Here is a 22729-nt window from a genome sequence, read left to right as displayed (position 1 = left end):
GATAAATGCACTACTGTGGTAAATAATCAGAGGTCCCCCTTCCCTTAAGCTGGGAATGAGACAGAGAACTGGAGACAATAAGACATTCCGGGCATAGGCTACCCTGAGAACTTCATGTACCGAGTTTTGTTGAGAAACCCTCATAGAAGAAGAACGGGGCTTCGCTGCCATCAGACTTGGATTCAAATCCTTGCACCCCCGATTACTAGCTTGGACACCATGAGCAAGAGACATCACCTCTCGGAGTCTCGGGTTCCTCACTTTTAGCACAGGGAAAAGAATGGTATTGCGGGTGTTGAAAATAATGTCGCTTCATTCAAGTTCACTTTGTTAGAACATTGGTAAGATGCCATAGGAACTTAGCTCTTGTTTTTATCAATTAGCCTACTGTGAAGTTGGTTTCGTTTTATGTCATAGAACCTATAGATGACATTCACTGAGGAGTTGTACCTATTTTAAGGGTTGTGGGATTTAATGAGCTCATACCTGGCATATAATGTCTCTTATTTAATGAGTTCTTGCTGGCCAAAGAATTCCAGGGTGGGGGCAGAATTACTTGCCCCTCTCTTGTCTGGCAGCAACCCAGTAAGAGACCAGAGCAAGAACTGGGATAAGTAGCAAAGGATGGCAGAGGGAGGTGATGATAAAAGTAGGTTTTCTAAAAGATTTTATTTATTTATCTTTTTAGAGAAGGGAAGGGAGGGAGAGAGGGAGAGAAATATCTATGTGTGGTTGTCTCTTGTGCACCTCCTACTGGGGACCTGGCCCGCAACCCAGCCATGTGCCCTGACTGGGAATTGAACTGGCGACCCATTGGTTTGCAGGCTGGCACTCAATCTACTGAGCCACACCAGCCAGGGTGGAAAGAGTGTTTTAATCATTCCTTTTTTTTTTTTAATCCTCCCCCAAGGACACATTCTTATTGATTTCAGAGAGAGAGGAAGGGTGGGGTAAGAGAGAAATACCAATGTGAGAGAAACATTGATCAGTTGCCTCCCGTAGGTTCCCCTACCATGGATCAAACCTGTAACCTAGGTATGTGCCCTGACCAGGGATCAAACCCACAACCTTTTGATGTATGGGACAGCGCTCCAACCACCTGAGCAACCTGGCCAGGGCTTAACAATTCTTTTTTTCACTAATCTCTATTTCCTTTTCCCCACTGAACGGGACAGACTGAAGCATGCTCACACAAGTCTGTTCTGAGGGCTCGAGTGCATTTTAAGATCACCTTAAGAACTGCTTGCTCTGCAAAATCAAGCGCCCTCCAAACAGGCAGGAGTCAAAGCCGAGGTGGGCACGGGAGCCCCGGCAGCCAGGCCTGGGTGCGGGGGTGTGTCTGTGACCTGGGAGTCGCAGCCTCAGACAGGCACCATTCGTGTGTCTTCTTAACTTTCCTTCTAAAGTTATTCTAGGGGACTATGGTTTTGCCTTGAGCAAAACCCCCTTAACAGTTGGGAATCTAAAAACAAACATTATTTTATTAGGTTAGCCCAGCAGATGAAAGCAGTGTTCCATTTGGGCTCTTTTGGAGTCAATTAATGCATTAGCTAAAAACAAACCCGTCTGAAAGAGGGTTCCCATTGTCCTCAGCAGCTGCTAAAGGAAAGCCTGCCACTGTGCTCCCCAGGACACAGACATGTCAGGCTGGGGGTGGGGGGACAGAGGGAACGAGTAATTCATTGATAAGAAAAACTATTTCAGTGATATAGCTTAACCCTAATATAACACTGATCTCAAAGGGCATAATTTTTTTAAGCTTTATTTTTAACCATGACCAGGACACAAGTATCCTATAGTTAACATGACAGTTCTTGATTCGAAGTAACCAACTAATCAAAACCAATTTTAAATTGCTACATTTATGACTTTTAAAGTAAGTGAAAAATACATAAGACTGTGATTATCTTCAACTATGGTTTTAACTCAGCAACAAAAAAAAAGGCCTGTGAAGCAGAAAAATAAGAGATTGCTCATTGAAAAAAAAAATTCTAAAACTCCCATCTATCCATCCATCCACCCATATCCATCCATCCTTCAAAATATAACTAAGAGCCCACTAAGTTCCAGGCACTGTGGACTCAGCATCAAAGACACTGTCTGTCACTGCCTTCACTGTCTGCCAATCTGGGCTTTCAATCCGAAGAATGGCACCGTTTTCAAAGATAGAGGTGGAGATGCTTTTAGCTGCTTCAGACTTTTAAAATGAAGCCGTGAGCCCCTGTGGTCTTCATAACGTCAAAAGTAGAGCTCCTTGGTGAGGGTGGGGTTATTCCCAAAAGGTAAAACGAAAGGCGCACGCCTCTGTGGGCAGCTCCGTTTGTGGAAGGAACATTCCACTGTTCTTCCCAGGGAACGTGCCTTTCAAAAATCTTTGGAAAAATCCACATCCTGAAAGCATTTGATTACCCTGAAATGAGATGTTGCTCGGCGGCAAAGATACAAATTCATCCCCACAAGTATGGCTTTTGTGGTAAAAGGCACGTGACTTTTAGAGAGGGTTTATCTAGAAGGTTGATTTAGGGGGCCACAGGACAGGATTCCTCAACTTCCATTATCAGAGATTTCCTTCCCTCTACCTGAAGAATTCCAGCGTGCCTTGCTGAATACCTAGCAGGGGGAGGTTACAAACAGTTTCAAGCACAATTTGTTCTCGTGTTCATTCCCTGCTCGCCGAGTTATGTGCTGTTAAACATTTCCAGGAGACTGTCAAAATGTAAGCATCCTGAGGTTTACAGAGGCCACACCGTTAAATAACATATAAGCACAAAATTTTAAACATTGTTTTCCAGCAATGGTAAATATTTTAGCTAAGTAAAAACTGAAGCTTGAAATGCAATAAGCATTTAAATGACTCCTTTCTGTGCCAGAGTTCTTATTTTCCCCAGTGCAACCCTGGGCTGCTGGGATTAAGGCGACTCTAGGGAGCTCAGCAAATGGTTGTGGGTTATGAGGTGTAGCATGAGCTTGGCGACAGCATGCCACCCAGCCTCAAGAAACCCAGCCACGACTGGAACCCAAGAATCAGTGTGTTCACTTTGTGGCCAGCTTCACATTTTTTCCCCTCCTTGAAAAAAAAAAAAAGAAAGAAAAAGCTGCTACAAAAGTCAGGCCTCTCTCCCACGCCCTAAGCAATCAGGAGGTGGATGAAAGGCAGAGCTGAAAGACTAACAGGGCTGGCAGAGCCCCCCGGGGAGGCCGGCCCCCTGGGTGGGCAGGCAAGCATGTTGGCATTACACATCTTTTAGTGCCTTCAGCGTGAAGGAGGGAAGCGACCAGCAGCCACAGCACTGGCGATGTATTGTGCTGTCACTTCAGGAAGAAGGAAAACCCAGAACAAATTTGACGTGGTTTTCACCACAGGGTGATTGCAGTCCTGTTCAAGGGTGTCACAGTCACACCACCCACAGAGCGGAACTCAGATGGAAATTAGACCTCCTTCAAAGTGTCTCAAGCCACTGCCTATCTCTGAACAGAGAAAGCTAAGGTTTTTGCAGCCCTGTGGCTCTGACTCCTTTGCCTTCCTCATACCTCTGGTTTCTCATTTGCTGGAGAATAGCCCTCAGCTACAGGTAGGTTCAGTGAGACCCAGACCCTCCCCCACCCACTGCAGCAGCGAAGCAGGCAGAGCAATGCACCGTTTCTGAGATTTGGGTCAGTGTTCATATCATGAAAAATTGATCTTCTGTGAAATTTCATGGAAGTGAAGAAAAGGATTACAGAGATTTACATTCAGGGACTTTTCGAGTGCTTTGTTATGCCACACAGCCCACATTTCTAAGACCTACTTGGAGTTTTGTGACTTGCCTCTGAGATTGAAATATAAACATCAATCACTTATCACGTTCAGTGGGGCTTGAGGCGGAAGGGTAGAAGGAGGGCTTTTCTTTTGGTTTGGCCAAACCAAAACCACGGAGGGAGCCACGTACGTATGTGTGTGTGCTATTTCTGGGGAGGATAGCAAAGCTTGTGTTCACTTAGAAAAAATCAGATTTGGGGATAGCACTGACTCTTTCCAATTTTGAACAGCAACTGCATGTCAACCTGTTGACCTACCACACGTCAGAGACTGAAAAACGCCTGTCTCTCGCGGAGGAGAACGTTCAAACTGAGTCCCGACAGATTAATCAGGGCCTCTGCAGGGGTAAGACTGTGGGATAAGAGCCCTAAATTCCGTGCAGCCTTCTTTCCCCAAATCCTTAGAGCATTGGCCACAAATGACCAAATGTCAGACCTGTATCTGTATAAAGTTTTGATACGAGGAAGAGTCGGAGAAAATACAACTGCCACCGTTTCATACCAATTTTCATGCCCGATTTCCTGTGAAACTTTCTATTCTTTAATTCTCAGGATAAGAAACTGCAGAAAGTGCAGGGGACGGCTCGAACAGAGGTCGCTCTTCGATGGTGAAACGCAGTCTTACGGGAATAGGGCGTACTGGTGCACTGCAAGCGTGCAGGCAGGTGACCCTGAAACACTGGGAGGACACAGCCATGCCAATAGGAATAAACGCCCCCTCAGGACGGAACACATGGAGTCCAATAATGGTCATTATTTACCATGTGACATACCAAAAAGGAGAAAAAAGAAAAAATCAATAGCTTCAAAAATAGTTTATTTCCTTCTTCACAAGCACACAAGCCTTCTGACCATTATGCAAGGCCCCACAAATTAAATAAAAACTTACAGTAGAGTAATTTGTCTTACATGATTCAAGGTACAGTGGATTTATAAATCAAATGGGTGCCAACTGTGCGGGGCCCAGAGGGGACTAGGACAGGTACCGACGGGGCGTGCATTCTTCTAGTGTTCATCGCAGTGGGCAGGAACCAGCACGTGCGCAGCCTAGGGGAGGGTGGCCAGCGTTGGCGCATCCAGCAGCGGGGCTGCGTCTCATGGCCTCTCTATGTAATAAAACGCTGAGCGGACTTCCCTGAAGGACGAAGCCTTCTCACTAGTAGTCTTGGTATCAGTAACATAATATGATTATTAAATATCTTCAACATGGTTTTCATTACCAAAAAACAAAACAAAACAAACCATATTTCCAGTAAAAGCTTTATAATATAATCCAGAGGCAGAATTAGTGCACATTTAAAATCTGAAGCCAGGCTAAGCTGGCTATTTTTGATCCTTTTCCTTGCTTCCAGTTTCTTACCGGCTGACAGGCACACGACACACTCGGAGCACCGGGACTGCCTTTCCGTAGCCTCTTTGGGGTTGCGATCCTCATCCCAGGAGAGAAGCTCTACTTTCTGCTCAGCTTTATTCTTTCTCCCAAATCATGGGTGTTGACCAAATCCCAGCAAATATCAGGTACAAACAGAGGTTTGTGAGCAGATGCCCACAGAGATCATGAATAATTTTACAATGATCTGGTGAAGAAAACACAGAGCAAATGAATGGTTTCCTCTTATAAAAAAGCCTGGACTTGAATCTGAACAAGAGATGGGCCTGAAAGGAATGAAATATTGCTTCAGTCCGAGGTGGGGTATTCTTTACCCATGAGGCGTGGCAACGTGCCAAGGTCAGCCCTCCTAGGAGCCAGCACCGGTAACTTGTGAGGTAGGTGCTGATGGCTTGAAGAGAGGTAAGTAGAGTCCAAATTTGTTTTCAATCCCTGCGAACGTTGCAACTGCCAGTTTGTAGCCCCCGACGTGATCGGGATTGGGAGCAGGCAGTGTGATCCGGGATTTAGGGACTGGTTCTGATCCCGCAGGTTTCCTAAAAGGGAAAATAGAGGGAGAATCCAAGTTTGGTTTTGTTATTATTATTTTTTAACTTGGTAAAAACGACTTTCAAAAACCAAAAGTCTGCCCCATAAAGCAGTTGTGGAATTTCTAGTTAGTTGTATGTTCCCCTTGGAAATGGGTCTGAAGACATGATTTCACCGTTTTCCTATGCCTTCTCAATTTCATCATAGGGCACAGGCTGGTGGACCTTTCTCCACGACGACTGAGCATTAGAAGCAGCTGAAATTCAGGGGTACCCCTACCATGATGAGACTTACATTCCTCCAAAATCAACGTAGAACCATCGCTGCAGCAATTCATATGTCAGCAAAGTCACCCCGAACTGGGGTGAGGATCGAAACACACGAGCTTTAAGAAAGAGTGGGAAATATCAGACATAATTAGATTTTAAAAACTTCATCCGCTCCCAAAGGTTCAGTTGAGGATGGATTATTTCCATACCGCCAGCTCCTTTCCACAGAGCTTTCGGGCCTTCCTCTCGCAGTATCTTCCTGAAGCAGTCCATCACGCCGCTGTAAGTAGTTTGGCCGGCCCTGGCGGCCACCTGTAATCGAGTCTTGATAACATCAGCAGGGGTCACTAACGATGCTGCCGGCATACCTGCAGGAAAGACAACACCATCAGTCTGCTCACATTCTCACTATATAAAAATAACTGTGCTTTGAACTGCTGGCCCGTGGAAAGAAAGTTAAGTATCCCAGGAAATCAAATGCCTATTGCGCTGTCCCCTCTGGGAAGCGCGGCCCTGAGGATCTTGTCCGCAGCGCCGCAGGCTCCCACCCACCTACTGACACTCCTCGCTCTCCTCCCCTCTCCTCCAGCAAGTCACGTCCACTTGTTAGGCTTCTATTCTTAAATAGCTAGAAGGAATTATTTATCAATAACATACTTCAAATGGCTGAGGATAAACAGAGAAAGTCTTTGGTTCTTTTTACATTTATTTTTGCTTTCCTTTTGAAATCAGAAACTCGCTGAGTTATTAGGTCCGATTTTTCAGAGGTGAAGCTTGTTATGCGTTTCCTCTTCATGCTTCTCTGCGGCTGTTTGCAGTCACGGGAGGTGCCTTCTCGCGCACGTTCAAGCAGCCCTACCCTCCGGACCCTAACCCCCAGTTACACCAGAAAAAGACTTCACTGGTAGCTAAATGAACCCTGTGTGCGCACGCATCTGTGGGGGGGGGGGCGTGGGGGGGTCGCCAGTGGAGGAGAATTGCACAGATAACACTTTGGGGTTCCTTTTTCATACACTGTCGTCTCCAGAAAAAATATTTGACAGAAAGCTGAAAATTTATACTGGCGGGTCATCAATGAAAAAGGAACAACAACAACAAAACCCTCCCAAAATTACCAATGGGAAATTTTTCTACAGTCGTTTTATCCAAAATGGGACAGCCCATGTTTAGATTTTTTAAAAGCGAGACTGTACTCAGAAGACACTGTCTCTTCTGGTTTTATTACTTTTCCATTATGAACCCATTCCAAACCAAATTGGTCAAATGCAGATGCATAAATCTCCTTTGCTTTTTTTAAGGCTTAATAATTCTGTAAGAGGTTCTGTCCAAACCAGCGTGGTCTGGCTCGCAGCGACATCTCATCCTTCTCACAGACAGCTTTAGAGCTCCAGTGTGCGCCGGGGGAACGTGTGTCTGGGGGGAGTGCAGAGCACACGTTTGCATTTTTATGACTGAGCTGGGTCTCCTCCTTTTCCATCTTGACTGAGCTCCTCCAACACTCATCTTAAGTAACGGTTTTCATAAAATGCATCACATTTGTGCACGGGAGAAAGCTCACTTTCTATCCAATGCTTTGCTGGATAGAAATGCTTATCAGTCATCCTAAATTTCCTATTAGCTTGGAGGAATTAGTTTAACTTTGAGCCAGAAATTTACCCTCCAACGTAATGGAAGGAAACACGAAAAAGGCTTAGAAACCCAGTGTTCGCACCACTTTGCTTCACTTCTGGGTCTGGAAAGAGGTTCTAGGAAGGCCATCTGCTGTAGACATCCAACAAAGTCCTCTGGACCACGGTGGGCAGGCATGTCAGAGTGTGACGGCTAAACACTCGCAAGCAATAAAGCAAGTGGTTTTCACAAACAGTTCCTTGTTATGAAAAAGAAGGTATGTGTCGGGGGCGTGGAGGAAAGATATTGATCAGTGGGATAAAAATGCCAAAAGAAATGTAAGAAGTTTGGGAAGCTGCCTGGCAAAGCTGGTGTGTGTGTGTGTATGTGCATGTGTGTGTTGGGGGCCGGGGCTGCCGAGTACATGGAGCCTGCACGGCCTCATCCTCTCCACCCCCAGCTCCCACCTGTCAGACCAGGCACAGAGCTGTGAGGCCTCAGGGAAGCGTGGGATCTCTGTGGACAGGCAACTTCTGGGAACCTGGAGAACAGCGGCAGGCTGCTCCAAAGCAAGGCTGGGAAAGGTTTGGAGTGACTTTGCCCAGTCTGTCCTGGCATCTAAAAGGTTAAGACGACACTGATTAAGAGGTCAAGTTTTCTGTATTCTGGAAGATGAGGGTGGGCAAGAGGAGGCTAGGAAATAGAGGCTTCTTCCAGGTTGCTCAACAGGGAGGGGCCGGGCAGCTTCGGTGATAGACAAAAGGTGAGACCATTCCCTGTGTGACAGGAACAATTTGGGGTGCCCTCTAGCCAATAAAAAATCCTAACTCCTAAAAGGGGCCCAGCAACTAGAGAGTAAACGTTCATTTACAACAAAATGAAAGCAGGACCAGCAAAAGACAACTTTGGAGCCAGTCATCCTTAATTTTCATACCTATCCCATTAGCGTATGTAAAGGACGTCCTTCTCTGTTTATGGCACACAGAGTTAGTATCTATTTATTTTGGATCAAGGCTAAGAGTTTTAAAAACTCCCTTTGCACCCTTATCTAAATCGTCTACTTGTATCAGCTTCTAAGAGAAGTGTGAAGACTCTCATTTGGAATGAGAAAATATTATGTCCTCGTCATACTTTTAGGTTGAACTTGGACGTTATGTTGATAGCACACAGAGGATGGTGTCAGTGAATTTCATCTTTTACAAGTGTAAAACACGCCTCTGAACCTCTGAATGCTATTTTTAAACCGATTTCCATTTAGTCTGACACTGATACTGCTAACCTTGCTCATTGCCGGCATTTGGCCAGTACATAGTTTTCAATCCATTTTCTTTCGATTTTTCCATGTCACTGTTTTCTCGAACTGCAGGTGAGTAGCTTTCCTTTCACAGCCCATCCAGAGAGCGTCTGTTTTTACCAGGGGCACTGACTCCACTCAACTGTGGCTGTTACTGTGATTAACAGACTGACTTCTGCCATCCTGTATCACGGTTTTTATTTTCTCTGCTTTTGTTTCCCTTTGGATCTCTACCCTCTCCTGAGGGATGCATTCCAGATACTGTATGCACTTACTACACAGGTGTAATATTTACAATGTTTACAATTCGTTAGCATTTACACCCTCCACCAGCAAGGAGAGGACTTTAGCACACTTCCGCTTTTGTCTTTCCTTTTCGTTATCTGCCTCCCAAAGCCCCTTCTTGTATAAACACGTATGTGCTACAGTTAGCGGTTATTTAGACCTATCCTCGGGTTTGACATCATTTGCTCTGTCTTACATCCCGCATTTTCTTCTTTCTTAAATTCACTTTTCATTTTGACTCAGAGAGGGGTAACCTTTGGGTCCTGGCATGGAGAAACACACTTGAGTTTGGCCCTTCCTCCTGTATGCTAGTGTCCTGGGAACGTAACTGGGGTTCAGCTACCCTCCCCTGGCGCTTTGAAGGTGCCCAGGACCGGAGGTGAGAAGTCAATCCTCTTCTACGGAATGCTGTGCTGACTTCCCTCCCCTAGTTCTTCCCTTAGGGGGAGTCTATGAAGTGAATGGTAGAGCGCCTGGATTAATCCTACATGTCTCTTAAACTTTCTCATATTTTTCATCTATTTTTTGCTCCACATTTTAAAGTGTTCCTTTTCTTTTTTTTTCCATGAGTTTATTTTCTAGATGCCTAATTGGGTCTTTGATCATATCCATTCTATCACTCAGACCATCTACAGATTTTTAATTTTGGCAATCCTATTATTAGTTTTCAAGAAAGCTTCTTTACTGATCATTCCTTTAAAATCTCTCTGAGGATCTTAATTATAGTCGTTAAAGTCCTCCTCTGTTCCCTGAATTGCCTGTTTTCTCTGTAATTCTGTTTACTCACTGTACTGCTCAGTCTTGTCTGAGGACCTCCGTCTGTCTATTGATATTCAAGTTCAAAGGACAGGCTGATTAGTGCCGTGGATGGCTTCTACCCTTCCCTAGGCCACTGTCACCCACAGGACTCTCTCCTGAATGGGAGGCCCCTCTTCGGGCTGTGTGACTTGGGTGAGGCCTGCTAACTGGGTGCAAGGGGCTCAGTAAGTCAGCTGGTGGAGTGGGGATCAGCGGAAAGCAGAGTGCTGTGCTCTGGGAGCAGTGGAATTAATTTACACCCCTCTTGGGAAGAGTGGCCATGAGTCTTCCCCCTGCATCTGTGGTAAAGGTCTGGAATTATCCTAGGCCTTGCTTGCTCTGCTTTCTTTCAGCTCATTACAGTTGCCCCCTCCTAGCAAGTGATCCCTTTCTTGACAAAACAAGAGCCTGGATTCCAGTGTTGCCTGAAGCTCCAAATAAAAAGAGAGAACCAAGCCTGACCTCCAGGCAGTGAATGAAGTTTTTCAGCTCTGGTCCATGAATCACCCTGCAGTCTCCACCTCCAGACTCCAGACCTTCTGTTGTGCACCGAGAGGTCAAAACTCTCTGGCTCTGCTCTTACATGAGCAAAAATAGTCTTTCCTGCCAGTGTTTTGTGCTGCGGCATCCTTCAGTCTAGTTTCAGAGTAAACATGGTTCTGTTTCCTCCTTCCGGAGAGCTGGCGCTAACATTTTCTAGTGTCAATAAGGAGTTTTAAAAATGTATTTTCTGACATTTTAAGATATTTGAGAAGAGAGATGAAATGCTCAGCCCATTACCTTAATTTAACCTCTCTATTACATTTTTTTAAAAGGACCTGAGAATCACTTTTACATTATTCTTTGTTACTTTTTTATTGAATTTATTGGGGTGACACTGGTTAATAAAATCATGTTGGTTTCGGGTGTACGTCACCTGCATAGTATACTGTGTGCTCACCACCCCAGGTCTCCTTCCGTCACCGTTCATCTCCGCTTCACCCTTCTCCCTCCCTCCGCCCCCTTCCCTGCAGCAATCACCACACTGCTGTCAGGGTCTCTGAGGGTTTTTTGGCTTAATCCCTTCACCGTTTTCACCCAACCTCCTAAGCCCCTCCCCTCTGACAGCTATCAATCTGTTCTCTGCCTATGAGTCTGTTTCTATTCTGCTTTACAGTTTATTTTGTTCATTAGGTAGGGAAACCCTATGGTACTTGTCTTTTTTTTCTGACTGGCTTATTTCACTTAGCATAATATTCTCCAGGTCTATCTACGCTGTTGCAAAGGGTAAGATTTTACTTGTTTATGGCTGACTAGTATTCTACTGTGTACATGTACCACAGCGTTTTAATCCACTCATCTACTGATGGGTACCTGGGCTGCTTCCAAATCTTGGCTGTTATAAAAAGATGCTGCAATGAGCACTGGCATGTGTATATTTTTTCAAATTAGTATTTTGGGTTTCTTTGGATATGTTCCCAGAAGTAGAATCACTGGGTCATAAGGCAGTTCCATTTTTAATTTTTTGAGGTAACTCCATACTGCTTTTCACAGTGGCTGTACCAGTCTGCATTCCCACCAACAGTGCAAAAAGAGTTCCCCTTTCTCTACATCATAACCAATACTTGTTGTATATTGATTTATTGATGACAACCATTCTGACAGGTGTAAGGTGATATCTCATTGTGGTTTTAATTTGCATCTCTCTGATGATTAGTGACACTGAGCATCTTTTCATATGTCTATAGACCATCTGTATGTCCTCTCTGGAGAAGTGTCTCTTCAGGACCTTTGCCCACTTTTTAATTGGATTGTTTGCTTTTCTGGTATTGAGTTTTATTAAGTTCTTTATAAATTTTGGATATTAACCCTTCATCCGATGTATCATTGACAAATATGTTCTCCTATTCAGTGGGCTGTCTTTACATTTTGTCGATGGCTTCCTTTGCTGTGCAAAGCTTTTTAGTTTGATGTAGTCCCATTTGTTTATTTTTTGTTTTCCTTGCCTGAGGCAATATATCAGAAAAAAATATTGCTATAAGAAATTTCCAAGATTTAACTGCCTATGTTTTCTTCTAGGATTTTTATGGTTTCAAGTTTAATGTATGTCTTTAATCCATTTTAAATTTATTTGTGTGTATCATGTAAGCAGGTACTCTAGTTTCATTCTTTCGCCCGCATATGTCCAATACCATTTTCCCAATACCATTTATTGAATAGACTATCTTAACCCCATTGTATGTTTTTGCCTCCTCTGTCAAATATTAATTGACCATAAAGGTGTGGGTCTATTTCTGGGCTCTGTATCCTGTTCCATTGATCTATATGTCTGCTTTTATGCCAGTACCATACTGTTTTGATTATTGTGGCCTTGTAGTATAGTTTGATATTAGGTAGTGTGATTCCTCTAACTTTGTTCTTTCTCGAGATTGCTGTGGCTATTCGGGGTCCTTTGTAGTTCAATGTAAGTTTTTGGAATAATTGTTCTAGTTCTGTGAAATACACCATTGGTATCTTGATAGGAATTGCATTGACTCTATAGATTGCTTTGAGTAGCATGGACATTTTAATGATGTTTAATTGTTCCCATCCATGAACGTGGTAGGTGCTTCCACTTATTTGTATCCTCTTCTATTTCTTTCTTCAGTGTCTTATAATTTTCTGAGTAGAGGTCTTTCACATCCTTGGTTAAATTTATTCCTAGGTATTTTTGATGTAATTATAAACATGTTATTTAGCCTCCATGTATTGTGTGTGTTTTTGTTTTTTCATGCAACTGGTTTATAGTTTCATGCCACTATGGTCAGAAAAGATGCCTGATATGATTTCAATATTCTTAAGTTTGTTTTTTTGGCCTAACTTGTGGTCTATCCTAGAAAACGTTCCATATGTACTTGAAAAGAATGAATATTCTGCTGCTTTGTATGAAATACTCTGAAGATATCAATTAAATCCATCTGATCTAGTGTCATTTAAGGCCACCGTTTCCTTGTTGATGTCTGGAACATCTACCCATTGATGTCAATGAGGGTGTCAAAATCCCCTACTATAACTGACCTCTACCTTCATATCCATCAGGATTTGCTTTATACATTTCGGTGTTCCTATGTTGGGTGCAGAAATGTTTATAAGGGTTGTGTCCTCTTGTGGGATTGCTCCCTTTGTCATTAGGCTGTGTCCTTTTTTGTCTTTTACTATATAGCCTTTATTTTAAAATCTATTTTGACAGATAATAAGTATTGCTAACCCAGCTTTTAAAAAATTTCCATTTGTATGAAATGTCATTTTCCACCCCTTTACTTTTAGTCTATGTGTATCTTTCATTGTGAGGTGGGGCTCTTGTGGACAACCCATATATGGGTTTCCCTATGCATTCAACTACCCTATGTCTTTTGATAGGACCATTTAAGCCATTTACACTTAAAGTGACTATCAATAGGTACGTATTTATTATCACTTTATTCTTTTCAACTATGTTCCTCTGTTTTTATACTTTGTATATATTTAATGACCGGTAACGGACACAGTGAGTCAATGGCAGGATGGGATTAAAACTGGGAATTTTATATTCTCGTGTTGAAATCATCATTTCCTGATACAGGTAGAGAGATCTCATTGCTACTCATGCAAGTAGTGTTTCTGAGCAGCCAGGGTCAATCCTGCCTTTGAAGAAAAAGAATTAATTAAGAATTAAAGAGAGCTCTCTGGGTTCCTTCCTCCAGGGGCTCCCCAGGCTACAGGCAGGAGGACATAGGGCCCACAAAACAGCAAGCAACTTCTCAAAGCTGGGGTTGTTCTCGGCAGACTTAAGCCACATATCTGATGAGAACAATACTGGTATCGCAACTGTTTGGACCCAGTCATCCCAGGACTGCCTTAGGGTTCATTCACTCATTAACCGTTTGTCACCACCTGGAGAGCTAATCCAGATTGTTCCGGCCCTTGGGGTCTCTGGACGGGGAGTGGCATCAAAGAACAAACTGATTCCTGCTGTGGTTATAATCAAATTTCCTCTAGGGATTTACATTGGGATGTAGAAACCAGCCTCCACATCTATTTTTTTCTATTGATATTTTCACTGTTGCGCTGAAAAAGAGGCAACAATCATTTCTCTCTGGGATACAATTCACACACACACACGCCCAGTTCCTATAACCTTACACAACAGCCAAGGGGAATCAGGTATCTCATAGGACCAAGATGTTTCTGGTTGTGCTACCCTTCTTTTCTCTACAATACTATTGCTTCAATTCTGGATAAGCTATTATACACTATTTTGCTTAGTTACCACTAAAGCACAATTATGAAACATTTTTTGAAAATTCCGACTTAAGCCCGGGGTGGGTAGCGCAGTTGGTTAGTGTCACCCAGATGTGCCGAGGTTGCGGGTTCCATCCCCAGTCAGGGCACATGTAACAACCAACCAGTGAATGCATAAGTAAGTGGAACAACAAATAGATGTTTCTCTCTCCACCTTCCTTTCTCTAAAAACAATCAATACATTAAAAGTAAAAAAATAAAAAGTAAAAGAAATCAAAATAAAACTTCCAACTTAGTTCTCATTCTTATGCTATAAAGTAAAACTGTGAATTGAAATGGAACTTGAACTGGAATCCAGTAACACCAACAAATGCACCATTTCTACTCAGCCTTTTCTGGAGTTTAGAAATTAAGCTTGTCTAATAGTCTACTCTGCCAGATGGAGGGCTCATTTCCTCACCTTTCTTTTCAGTAGCTTTCAAAGCAAAATATAGGCATCTCCTGTGTACTCTGTCCCGAAACAGAAGCAAAGTTCCAGTGCAGTGGCATGGGGTGGGGGTGGTGACGGAGTCTAAGAGGGACACTCACCAGCTATGGCCCCGGCTAACAGCAGGCTTCCTGGGCTGACCTGCCCGTCTTCATTTGCAAAGGAAGCCTTCACATGAGCGTAGCACGGGAAGTAGATGGCCGAGAAAGGAATGTCCCTCAGAAAGCATGCTTTGGCACCCTGTCCGTTTGAAAAGGAAGAAAAACCACATGAAACACATATCCCATTGAGAAGATCAAGCTTCTTTGGAACCTACCTCAGAACAAAATATGCCCGGAGAAGACCGAATTGTACTCACAAGTTAAAAGGGAAACAGAAAAAAAATATATCCCCCAACTTCTGCAAGTAATAAATCTAAATGTTCCTTTTTAAAATAAAACTCATTTTATTGTGTGCCATGAGGAAGAAGGGGTAGTTCTTGTTTATTCTATTTTTTTATTATTTGTTCATTTTATTTAATATTTATTTTTCATGTATCTTTTTAAAAGATTTTTACTGTTATTCTATTACAGTTGTCCCAGTTTTTCCCCCTTTGCCCTCCTCTGCCTATCCCACCCATTTATTCCAATAGTAAGCCTTCTATTAAAATGTTTTTGGAACTCAATCTTGACATCCTTTTAAATCCCTACTGATCGCAGCTCACTGGCATTTCAAGGAGGATTTGTTCTCAGAAGATGGGCAGCAACAACCAAGATGCCCCTTTGTTTATACACTAGGACATAGAAAAATTATATAGGTGGCCAGGGGAGGGGTTTGTGTTTTCATATTGTTTGAGACTCTGATAAAAGTGTTGGACTATCATACAAAAAAATTACACTTATGTAAAGAATTACATACCTTTTCCAGGGGTTCATGGATCCCCTAATTTATTCAGGCACTTACTCCTACACCCCAGGATTTATGTAACATTGATAAATGCCCATCCTAAAACCTTCAAATATTTCTAGTAATTCCTATACATTTACAATTTACAACTAGAGCAAAGTCTTCACCAAGTCATTTTTGGTGCCAAAATGATGGCATGGGGAGGCCCTGAGAATCGATGCGCACCCAGAAATACGATGAAACAGTTAATCAGCTAAGGAAAACCACATGTATATTGTGGTGTATATTGTATACACCAATGTATATACACAATATACACAGACGTATATTGTGTTTTACATAGACTAAATGGAAGGGAAGTCACCCTTTTTTCAACACTTAGTGATTTAATAGCATTTCTTTTACTGATTTCTAATACCTAGAGCTTTCCACCCAATTGAGAGGTTCTTCAAAGAAAATAATGACTCCATCCAGATTCAACAGATGCAGTCAAGCGCAGTGACATTTACTGAAGTCCAGTGATGTTGGATCTTGGGTATTTTTGGCTGATGCTGGGCTTCAATCTGTCAAACTTCCTTAACACTACACATTTATTACTGTAGCCTTTGCTTTTCTGACACCTGCATTACACTCCTGACTCAAACTGAGCCTGTGAGTAACAAAACCCTTGGTCTTTTTCATTGGAACTGCTATTAACACAGGTCTCCTGTAACTTACTTCATTGCCTTAAACAAGCAGCATAAGTAAGACTTCATGTTTAATCCTATTAAACTTCATCCTACTTTGGCCCATCCTTCCAACCTGAATGAATGCTTGGAATCCGGACCCTGTCATGTCACCTCTTCCTGGGTCAACTCGCAGGGATGTGTTCAGAAGTCTCAGCTCACTTTGAGTAGATGCCCAGGAAAAGGAGAACGCACCTCAGGCACTGCTGATCAGTCCACGATTTTCTATCTTGTCCACCCGCAAGCTGTTACGCCATCCAACTGAGAAGAGGAATCACAACGTCCACCACCTAATTTCTCATTTTATACATGTGCGAACCGATGCCCAGGACAGTTAATCTAGCCATCGCATGTCTATTAAGGGCCATGCTGTTGGCTTGCTCAGCGGACATCCTTGGAGACAGTGCCAAAGACAGGCCTAAAATGGAGGTGTCTTGAGTTCTCTCCCTACCCCCCCCCCCCAGCTTTTCAAGGGGAAAAGGCATAGGATATCAACAATATCCATGGAGAGCACCCACTCTTTTCTCTATGATCCAACCTTTTCTCCATGATGAATTTTTTTAAAAAGTTATAATGCAGGTAGTTTCTGTGTAAGGGTAATACTATCACCCATTTGTTTCTCTACTTTCACATTCTTTTCCTTATTTTGCCTCCAAATCTTTCTGTAAATTCTGCTAGCTATTTGCCCACAGGCAGACTCTGTCCAGGAGATATTCAAATTAGATACCAAGTAATCAACTCAAATTAAGATCCGTTAAATCTTCGTGTCTGGCTCCCTCCATAGAATAAAAAACACTTCCATGTTACTGACTGTCTAAACAAATCACTCTGGAGTAATTTTTTAGGCTGATATAATTCTTTTCCCCACAAACCTTGCTTTTTACTAAATCCTTTAGTTTTTATTTTTAATCTCATCTCCCAAGTCTTGGCATTTTAGAGCCAAACTTCAGTCTATGTGTTCTGTTCATTGTTCTGCTGGTAATATTTTCCCCTTTAAATTTTCCCTGACTATGAAACATTAAGTGCTTAATGTAGATAATACAGAAAAGTACTGAAAATTCAAACTGCTGCCATTTGGGGCCTAGGACATGGTTCCTGGTGACACTGATTTATCTTTGCCAATTCACACAGAAAAAACGACAACTAGAAGGAGAAATGAGAGGCTTTGGGCAATGTTGTCCAGTTTCTGCAAGAAAAACTAACTCCTTTCTTGGAAAAATATACTAGAAACCAAAACCAGTCCTTTTGTTTTTCAAACAAAGATGTATAATTTGCTGAGAATACAACAGAGTTTAGGAGGAAGTAGTGGATAATCTTATACTGGAATGTTAACATTTAAAAAGAAGGAGGGAAAGACAGGGATTAGCTCCTCCTACACTGCGTATGCTGCCTTCAGAAAGTCACCGGAAGCTGTGATCTGGGAATACAGACATCCCTAGGACACAGGAGGGGTAGGGCCCTGTGAGGAAGCAGTGGGCTTTCCCAAGAAGGAACAAGCTCTCCTGCAATCAGGGAACCAATCATGCACTGGTGAAAACAAGTTCCTAGAGATGGGCGGGACACGCCTTAGATGTTTGAAAACAGCCCCAGATGACTGAGAAGAAAAATGGCTTAATCAAAAATCAAATGGACAAACAAATAGAAAAAGAACAAATCTAAGGAAAATGTAGAGCTGCACTGTGAAACACTAAAGGAAAAATGGGTAGGAACACATACTTTGCCTACCAAGGATCAGACAACGCATAATAAAAATCAAATAATTTACACACACTGGAATGAATGTTAAGACTACGTAAGAGGTCTTAGGTTTCTGGTTATCTGAGAAAAAGGAAGAAAGGCAAAGTCAAGGCAGAAAGATAACATGTGGAACAGCTACCATCTCTGCTCTACGGGGGCACACCTGCCTTGCCCGCAAGTAAAAACATTTAAAAACTCAAATTTCCTCTGATCGAGGTAGGAAGGGCCCCCGGTACGAAACCCTGTCTTCTATCGCCGTGTATCCAGTGATGAGCCTTGGGAGGAATCGAGTTCTAAACCTCCTCACTTGTCAGAAATACTAAAGGCTGCCTTCTTTGGGGGCATGGAAGGGGGGAGGAAACAAGGGTTTAGGAATAAAAGAGGTGGTAACTGAGAAAGGCCTGTGTGAAGTGCCAACTGCAGTATAGATGTGGGGATGAGGAGGGCCTCTCCTGGTGCCTGCATCCTTGCACAGCCCAGCACCTGCTCACACCTCCAGGCAGCAAATCCCTGTCCCTGTCCCGGTCCCGAGTCAGCAGGTGCCCCAAGCCTCTCTCACACCCCAGGCATCAAAGCTCAATTCTGAAGCAAAGCTCGCTTTGCAGAAGATTGGAGAAAAAGGCACAGACTTATTAAGTTTCCCTGGCCTCCTTTCCTCCCCACTTCCTTCAGGTCTGAGGCACAAAGGCAGGTGCCAATTTGTAGGGCTGCCCCAGGCAATACCTGACCTGTTGCTCCTCACAATGAAAAGGGAAGCAGGATGTGAAAAAGGCTTTTAAAGTTCCAACAGCGAGAATGTCTCTCCCCCAGATTCCTTGATAAACCCTTCACTTTGTCGTGAACACCCATTCTCCAGCCCTACATCAAAACATAAACCTGTCTGACTTGAATTCTCCTTGCCTGGTGTAGGGTTTTTACCAGGTGACCAGCCACTCTGAACAGGCAATTTCATAATAAAGGGAAACATTCCACGCTGCCCAAGAACCTGCGTCAGCAACACAAAAATAATTACTTTGGCCATTAAAAAATTAATAAGTTACAAAGTGTGTGCCACCTAAAATAAATCTTGAAATGTTCTTGCCCCATAAGAAAATCCCCACGTTTTCCTGCCGTAAGTCTTTCTCACTGGCAGCCCGGTCTCAGACATTCTTTGCTTAGCCCTGAATTTCCTTTGTGCACAGTAAAATCACTTGGGGGAAAATTAATAAATGCAAAATGCAATCATTGGATCTCTTGCTATTCATTAAAGCACTCTTTCTCCAAAGAGGGGAAATTATTGGGTCTTTTCCCCCCTTTTAAATAAAAGACCCACTAATAACAGACAGGAACAATAAAAGGCATCTCAGGGGAGACCTATATGTAAAATAAACTAGAATCAAAACGCAAATCTAGTTTAATTATCGACTCTGGCTGCATTCCAATCCCGCATCATTCTGAGGTCTCTCATCATCATTCTATTTAAGGTCTAGGAAAGCTTCTTTAAGTCGGGCCTCCTCACTTCAAGTTAGTAGTCCGCAATGAACACAGCCACTTAGGCTTAGGCTTACGCACAGCCACTGTGGCCAGTGCCACCATGGCAAAGGAATTATTTGTTACGCTTCTCGTGTGTTTTTGGATGTGGACACCGTTGAAAGCCCAAGGGAGCTTTAATCAATTCTTAAGATGCGGGAATCATCCACTCAAGTTTACTCTGGCAGCCCTGTCTGGCATGAAACTATCAAAAGATATAACACAACAAGATTTGTATCTTACACCTTACACACACACACACACACACTGCTATCTCTAATGTCTCCCCCCCCTTCTTTTAAAGCTCTTCATCTCGGTTGGTATCACACCTGCCCAATCAATTTAAGGGGAAAAGAACAGTCTTGAAGGATGGTTGCTGATAAAGAAGTCAGGGCCAGGGCAGGTCTTTTCGCATGCTAATGCCTGCTTATTCTAGCTGTACCTGCAAATACAGCTCTAAACAGACTATTTCTAATACAGGGGAAGGTAATTACATTCACAAAGGCACCTCTGTGTCAGGGCCGGGCACCAGGAGCCAGCAGGTCTGGGAGACAGAGGCTTAACAAGAGACTCCTGCAGTGAATACACATTGTCTGGCACGGGGAAAACGCCAGACAGGGGGACCCTGCAGCATTCAAGACAACAGTGGTGCACCTTGTCTGGGAAGGTTATTTAATGCTTCTGGCACCTGTAGTCAGGGCCACCCCTCTTTTTCTAACGTACAGGTTCAAAATTTATTTGGCATGTATAATTGTATATTTTGATCCTGGAGCTACAAACAATGGGTAGCATGTCATGTCTTGATCCCTTAGCATTCCTCTTGGTTTCTCCCAAGCAAGTTAACCCTTGTAGCACGGCCTGGCAGCACCTCTTCTGCCCAGTCAAGGGGCGGTTAGGGCCACGTGGCTGGGATATGAACAGAGTAAGTTTCAGTATCTTGCTGAGAAGTATCACTGGTGCCAAGATCTGCTATGTGATGGTGTTGTTGATGTTAAAACCAAATAAACCAGCCATCAATTGGAGACTTGATATCAGTGACATTGACATTACTTCAATTTTAATATAAAATATCAATGCCTATTATTAGGTTTTTCTAGTCCAGGGACTTTTAGGATATTGGCTTCTCCTTAATTTCACTGCAATTCTAACAAAGGCATTTGGCAACCCAAGGTGTTTGGGTAGGGAATTCCATTCCCGCGTCAGGGTTAGCTCTTCTCTCTACTGTTCTACCGTCGTGTGTTGCCTTACCATCAACACTGCTCAACTGCCAATGGCTAGAAAACCTGTAGAGAGAACCTAACGCCTTGTTGAGGAGATGCTCCAGCTGGTTTGCTCTTGATCCATTCTCTTGACAAGTTTCATTCAAATGTGCAATACTGTGCAGGCAATGTCTGTGATAATTCACAGACATTGAATTCTATTCTATTCTCCTTGGTGTAGATCTTGGAGAAAGATAAAGCTCTTCATTCCAATCCCCTTTAGCACACCCAGTAAAGGCTATTTCTCTGCAACATCAACCATTATGGCTGACTGGCTAGCTGAGCTGGGCACTCTCCTCACGTTTCACCTTTCTATATGCAATTCTGCTCAGGGAGGAGGCCTTCTTAGAGAGGAAGCAGGCTGCGTTCAAAGAAGGAGTCAAAATGAGCCATCTGAAACATGGCTCTGTACCTGAATCCTGCCACTCCCCACCGATGGCAGGACACTGCAGGAGCAGGAAAAGAGGCTGTGCAGTCAGAGACCTGGCTCGATTATTGCTCCGTCACTTAGAATCTGCTTGTGGGTAAAGTTCTTAAACTCTCTGTCCCTCCAGTTCCTCACCTATAAAAGGTGAGTAACATTTGTAGTGACATAAGAATTAAATTTACAATCAATGCTTGACATAAAGTACCTAGAACAACACCCGACACAAGGATCTTCAATAAAAGCTGATGATATAAAGGCAATCACTATTATCAATGAAAAGCACACTGTCCAACTGGAGCAGAAAATGGAAATAGCTAATATCTTCTTTAAACAACTAGCAGCTGGAGTAGGACTCCTATGTGGTTTCATACCTGAATTCCAGCAGAGTTCTATATTTATCAAGCTAAGAGCCAATTTTTTATTTGGCGGAAGACCTAATCCTACCAAATAAGTTTAAATTACTTTGCTAAATTGATCATATACCACATGGGACTCTTTGGCTGTCATAAGGCATATTACTTTAATTTTACAGTCAATGAACATTTTTTAAACTGGCCATCTTTTAAGTGCATACCTTGGGCACGATTAGAAACCATAGAAACGTAAGAATAGATTAGTAGGTATGTATGTCACTTCTGGAAAGTAATTTTTAAAAGAATTTCTATAATTTAATGAGCTGCTATAAGATCTAAGGTAACACATTCTTACTGTAAAAAAAGAAAACAAAGTAAAATTGAGTCATTGCCCTATAATATCATTTTAAAATAGCATTGGGTCCTAAAAGCAATTGGGACCAGCACTCGTGTGCCTACCTTGGCCTCAGCTGTTACGCATTCCTGACGGTTAGTGTCATCTCGATTCTTTCCATTACCGTTTCCTTAGCATGTTCACTGTGGACAGTGACACCAGACCTCCGTAGCACATAACCTTGGTTTTAAACGTCCCTGAATTATCAGGGATGAGCTCTCTCCTGTCTGGCTCAACATATCTTTATGTGATAGCTCAGGTTTCAAAGAGAGATTGAACTGAGTTTGAAACCTAGCCTCCCACTTACTTACAAAGTATGTGACCTTAGACAAATTACCTAAACCCATCAAGGCTTCCTTTTCTCAGCTGTAACTTGGAGCTAAAAAAAAAAAAGAAAGAAAGAAAGAAAAAAGGAAAAGAAAAAGAAACTACCTGTCTCATAGGCTGTAGTAAGGACAAGCCTGGACTCTCTCTATGCCCTTCCTTCAAGTCCCAGCACCCTACTCATTTTGCTGCCTTCTGATGCTTCCCACCCTTCCGCCCTCACTGACTGTTTTCCGCTCTCTGCAGCTGGGACGGCTCTCCCCGCACAATGAAAAGAAACACATCTCTCAACCTCCTCTCTCCCCTTAACAGCATCGCTCGACTCTACCTTTCCTTCCAGTTCCTGTACTCTTCTCCCCGCCTTATTTTTTTCACAGTGAAAGTTAGTGGTTTGTACCTGTTGGTATTTTCTCATAGTTT

At 43.0% G+C, this 22729-nt stretch overlaps 1 protein-coding gene across 2 annotated transcripts in view; it reads right to left on the bottom strand.

The window, feature by feature from the left end:
* Nucleotides 1-4604: 4604 nt before the first annotated feature.
* The window catches only part of SLC25A13 (solute carrier family 25 member 13), a 169345-nt gene continuing 151220 nt past the window's right edge, over nucleotides 4605-22729 (bottom strand). For both annotated transcript variants that reach the window (XM_024577240.4, XM_024577241.4), the window contains exons 15-18: nucleotides 14798-14936; nucleotides 6195-6353; nucleotides 6011-6101; nucleotides 4605-5724 (exon numbers count right to left, since the gene is read on the bottom strand). In XM_024577240.4, coding sequence (XP_024433008.2) covers nucleotides 5538-5724; nucleotides 6011-6101; nucleotides 6195-6353; nucleotides 14798-14936 — 576 coding nt within the window. In that variant the 3' untranslated portion in view covers nucleotides 4605-5537. The remainder of the gene's footprint in view (nucleotides 5725-6010; nucleotides 6102-6194; nucleotides 6354-14797; nucleotides 14937-22729) is intronic.

The sequence above is a fragment of the Desmodus rotundus genome, chromosome 6 (assembly GCF_022682495.2).
Source record: "Desmodus rotundus isolate HL8 chromosome 6, HLdesRot8A.1, whole genome shotgun sequence".
Classification (NCBI taxonomy): domain Eukaryota; kingdom Metazoa; phylum Chordata; class Mammalia; order Chiroptera; family Phyllostomidae; genus Desmodus; species Desmodus rotundus.
Note: the sequence above shows the minus strand (reverse complement) of the source record. Positions and strands in the feature narration are given on the sequence as shown.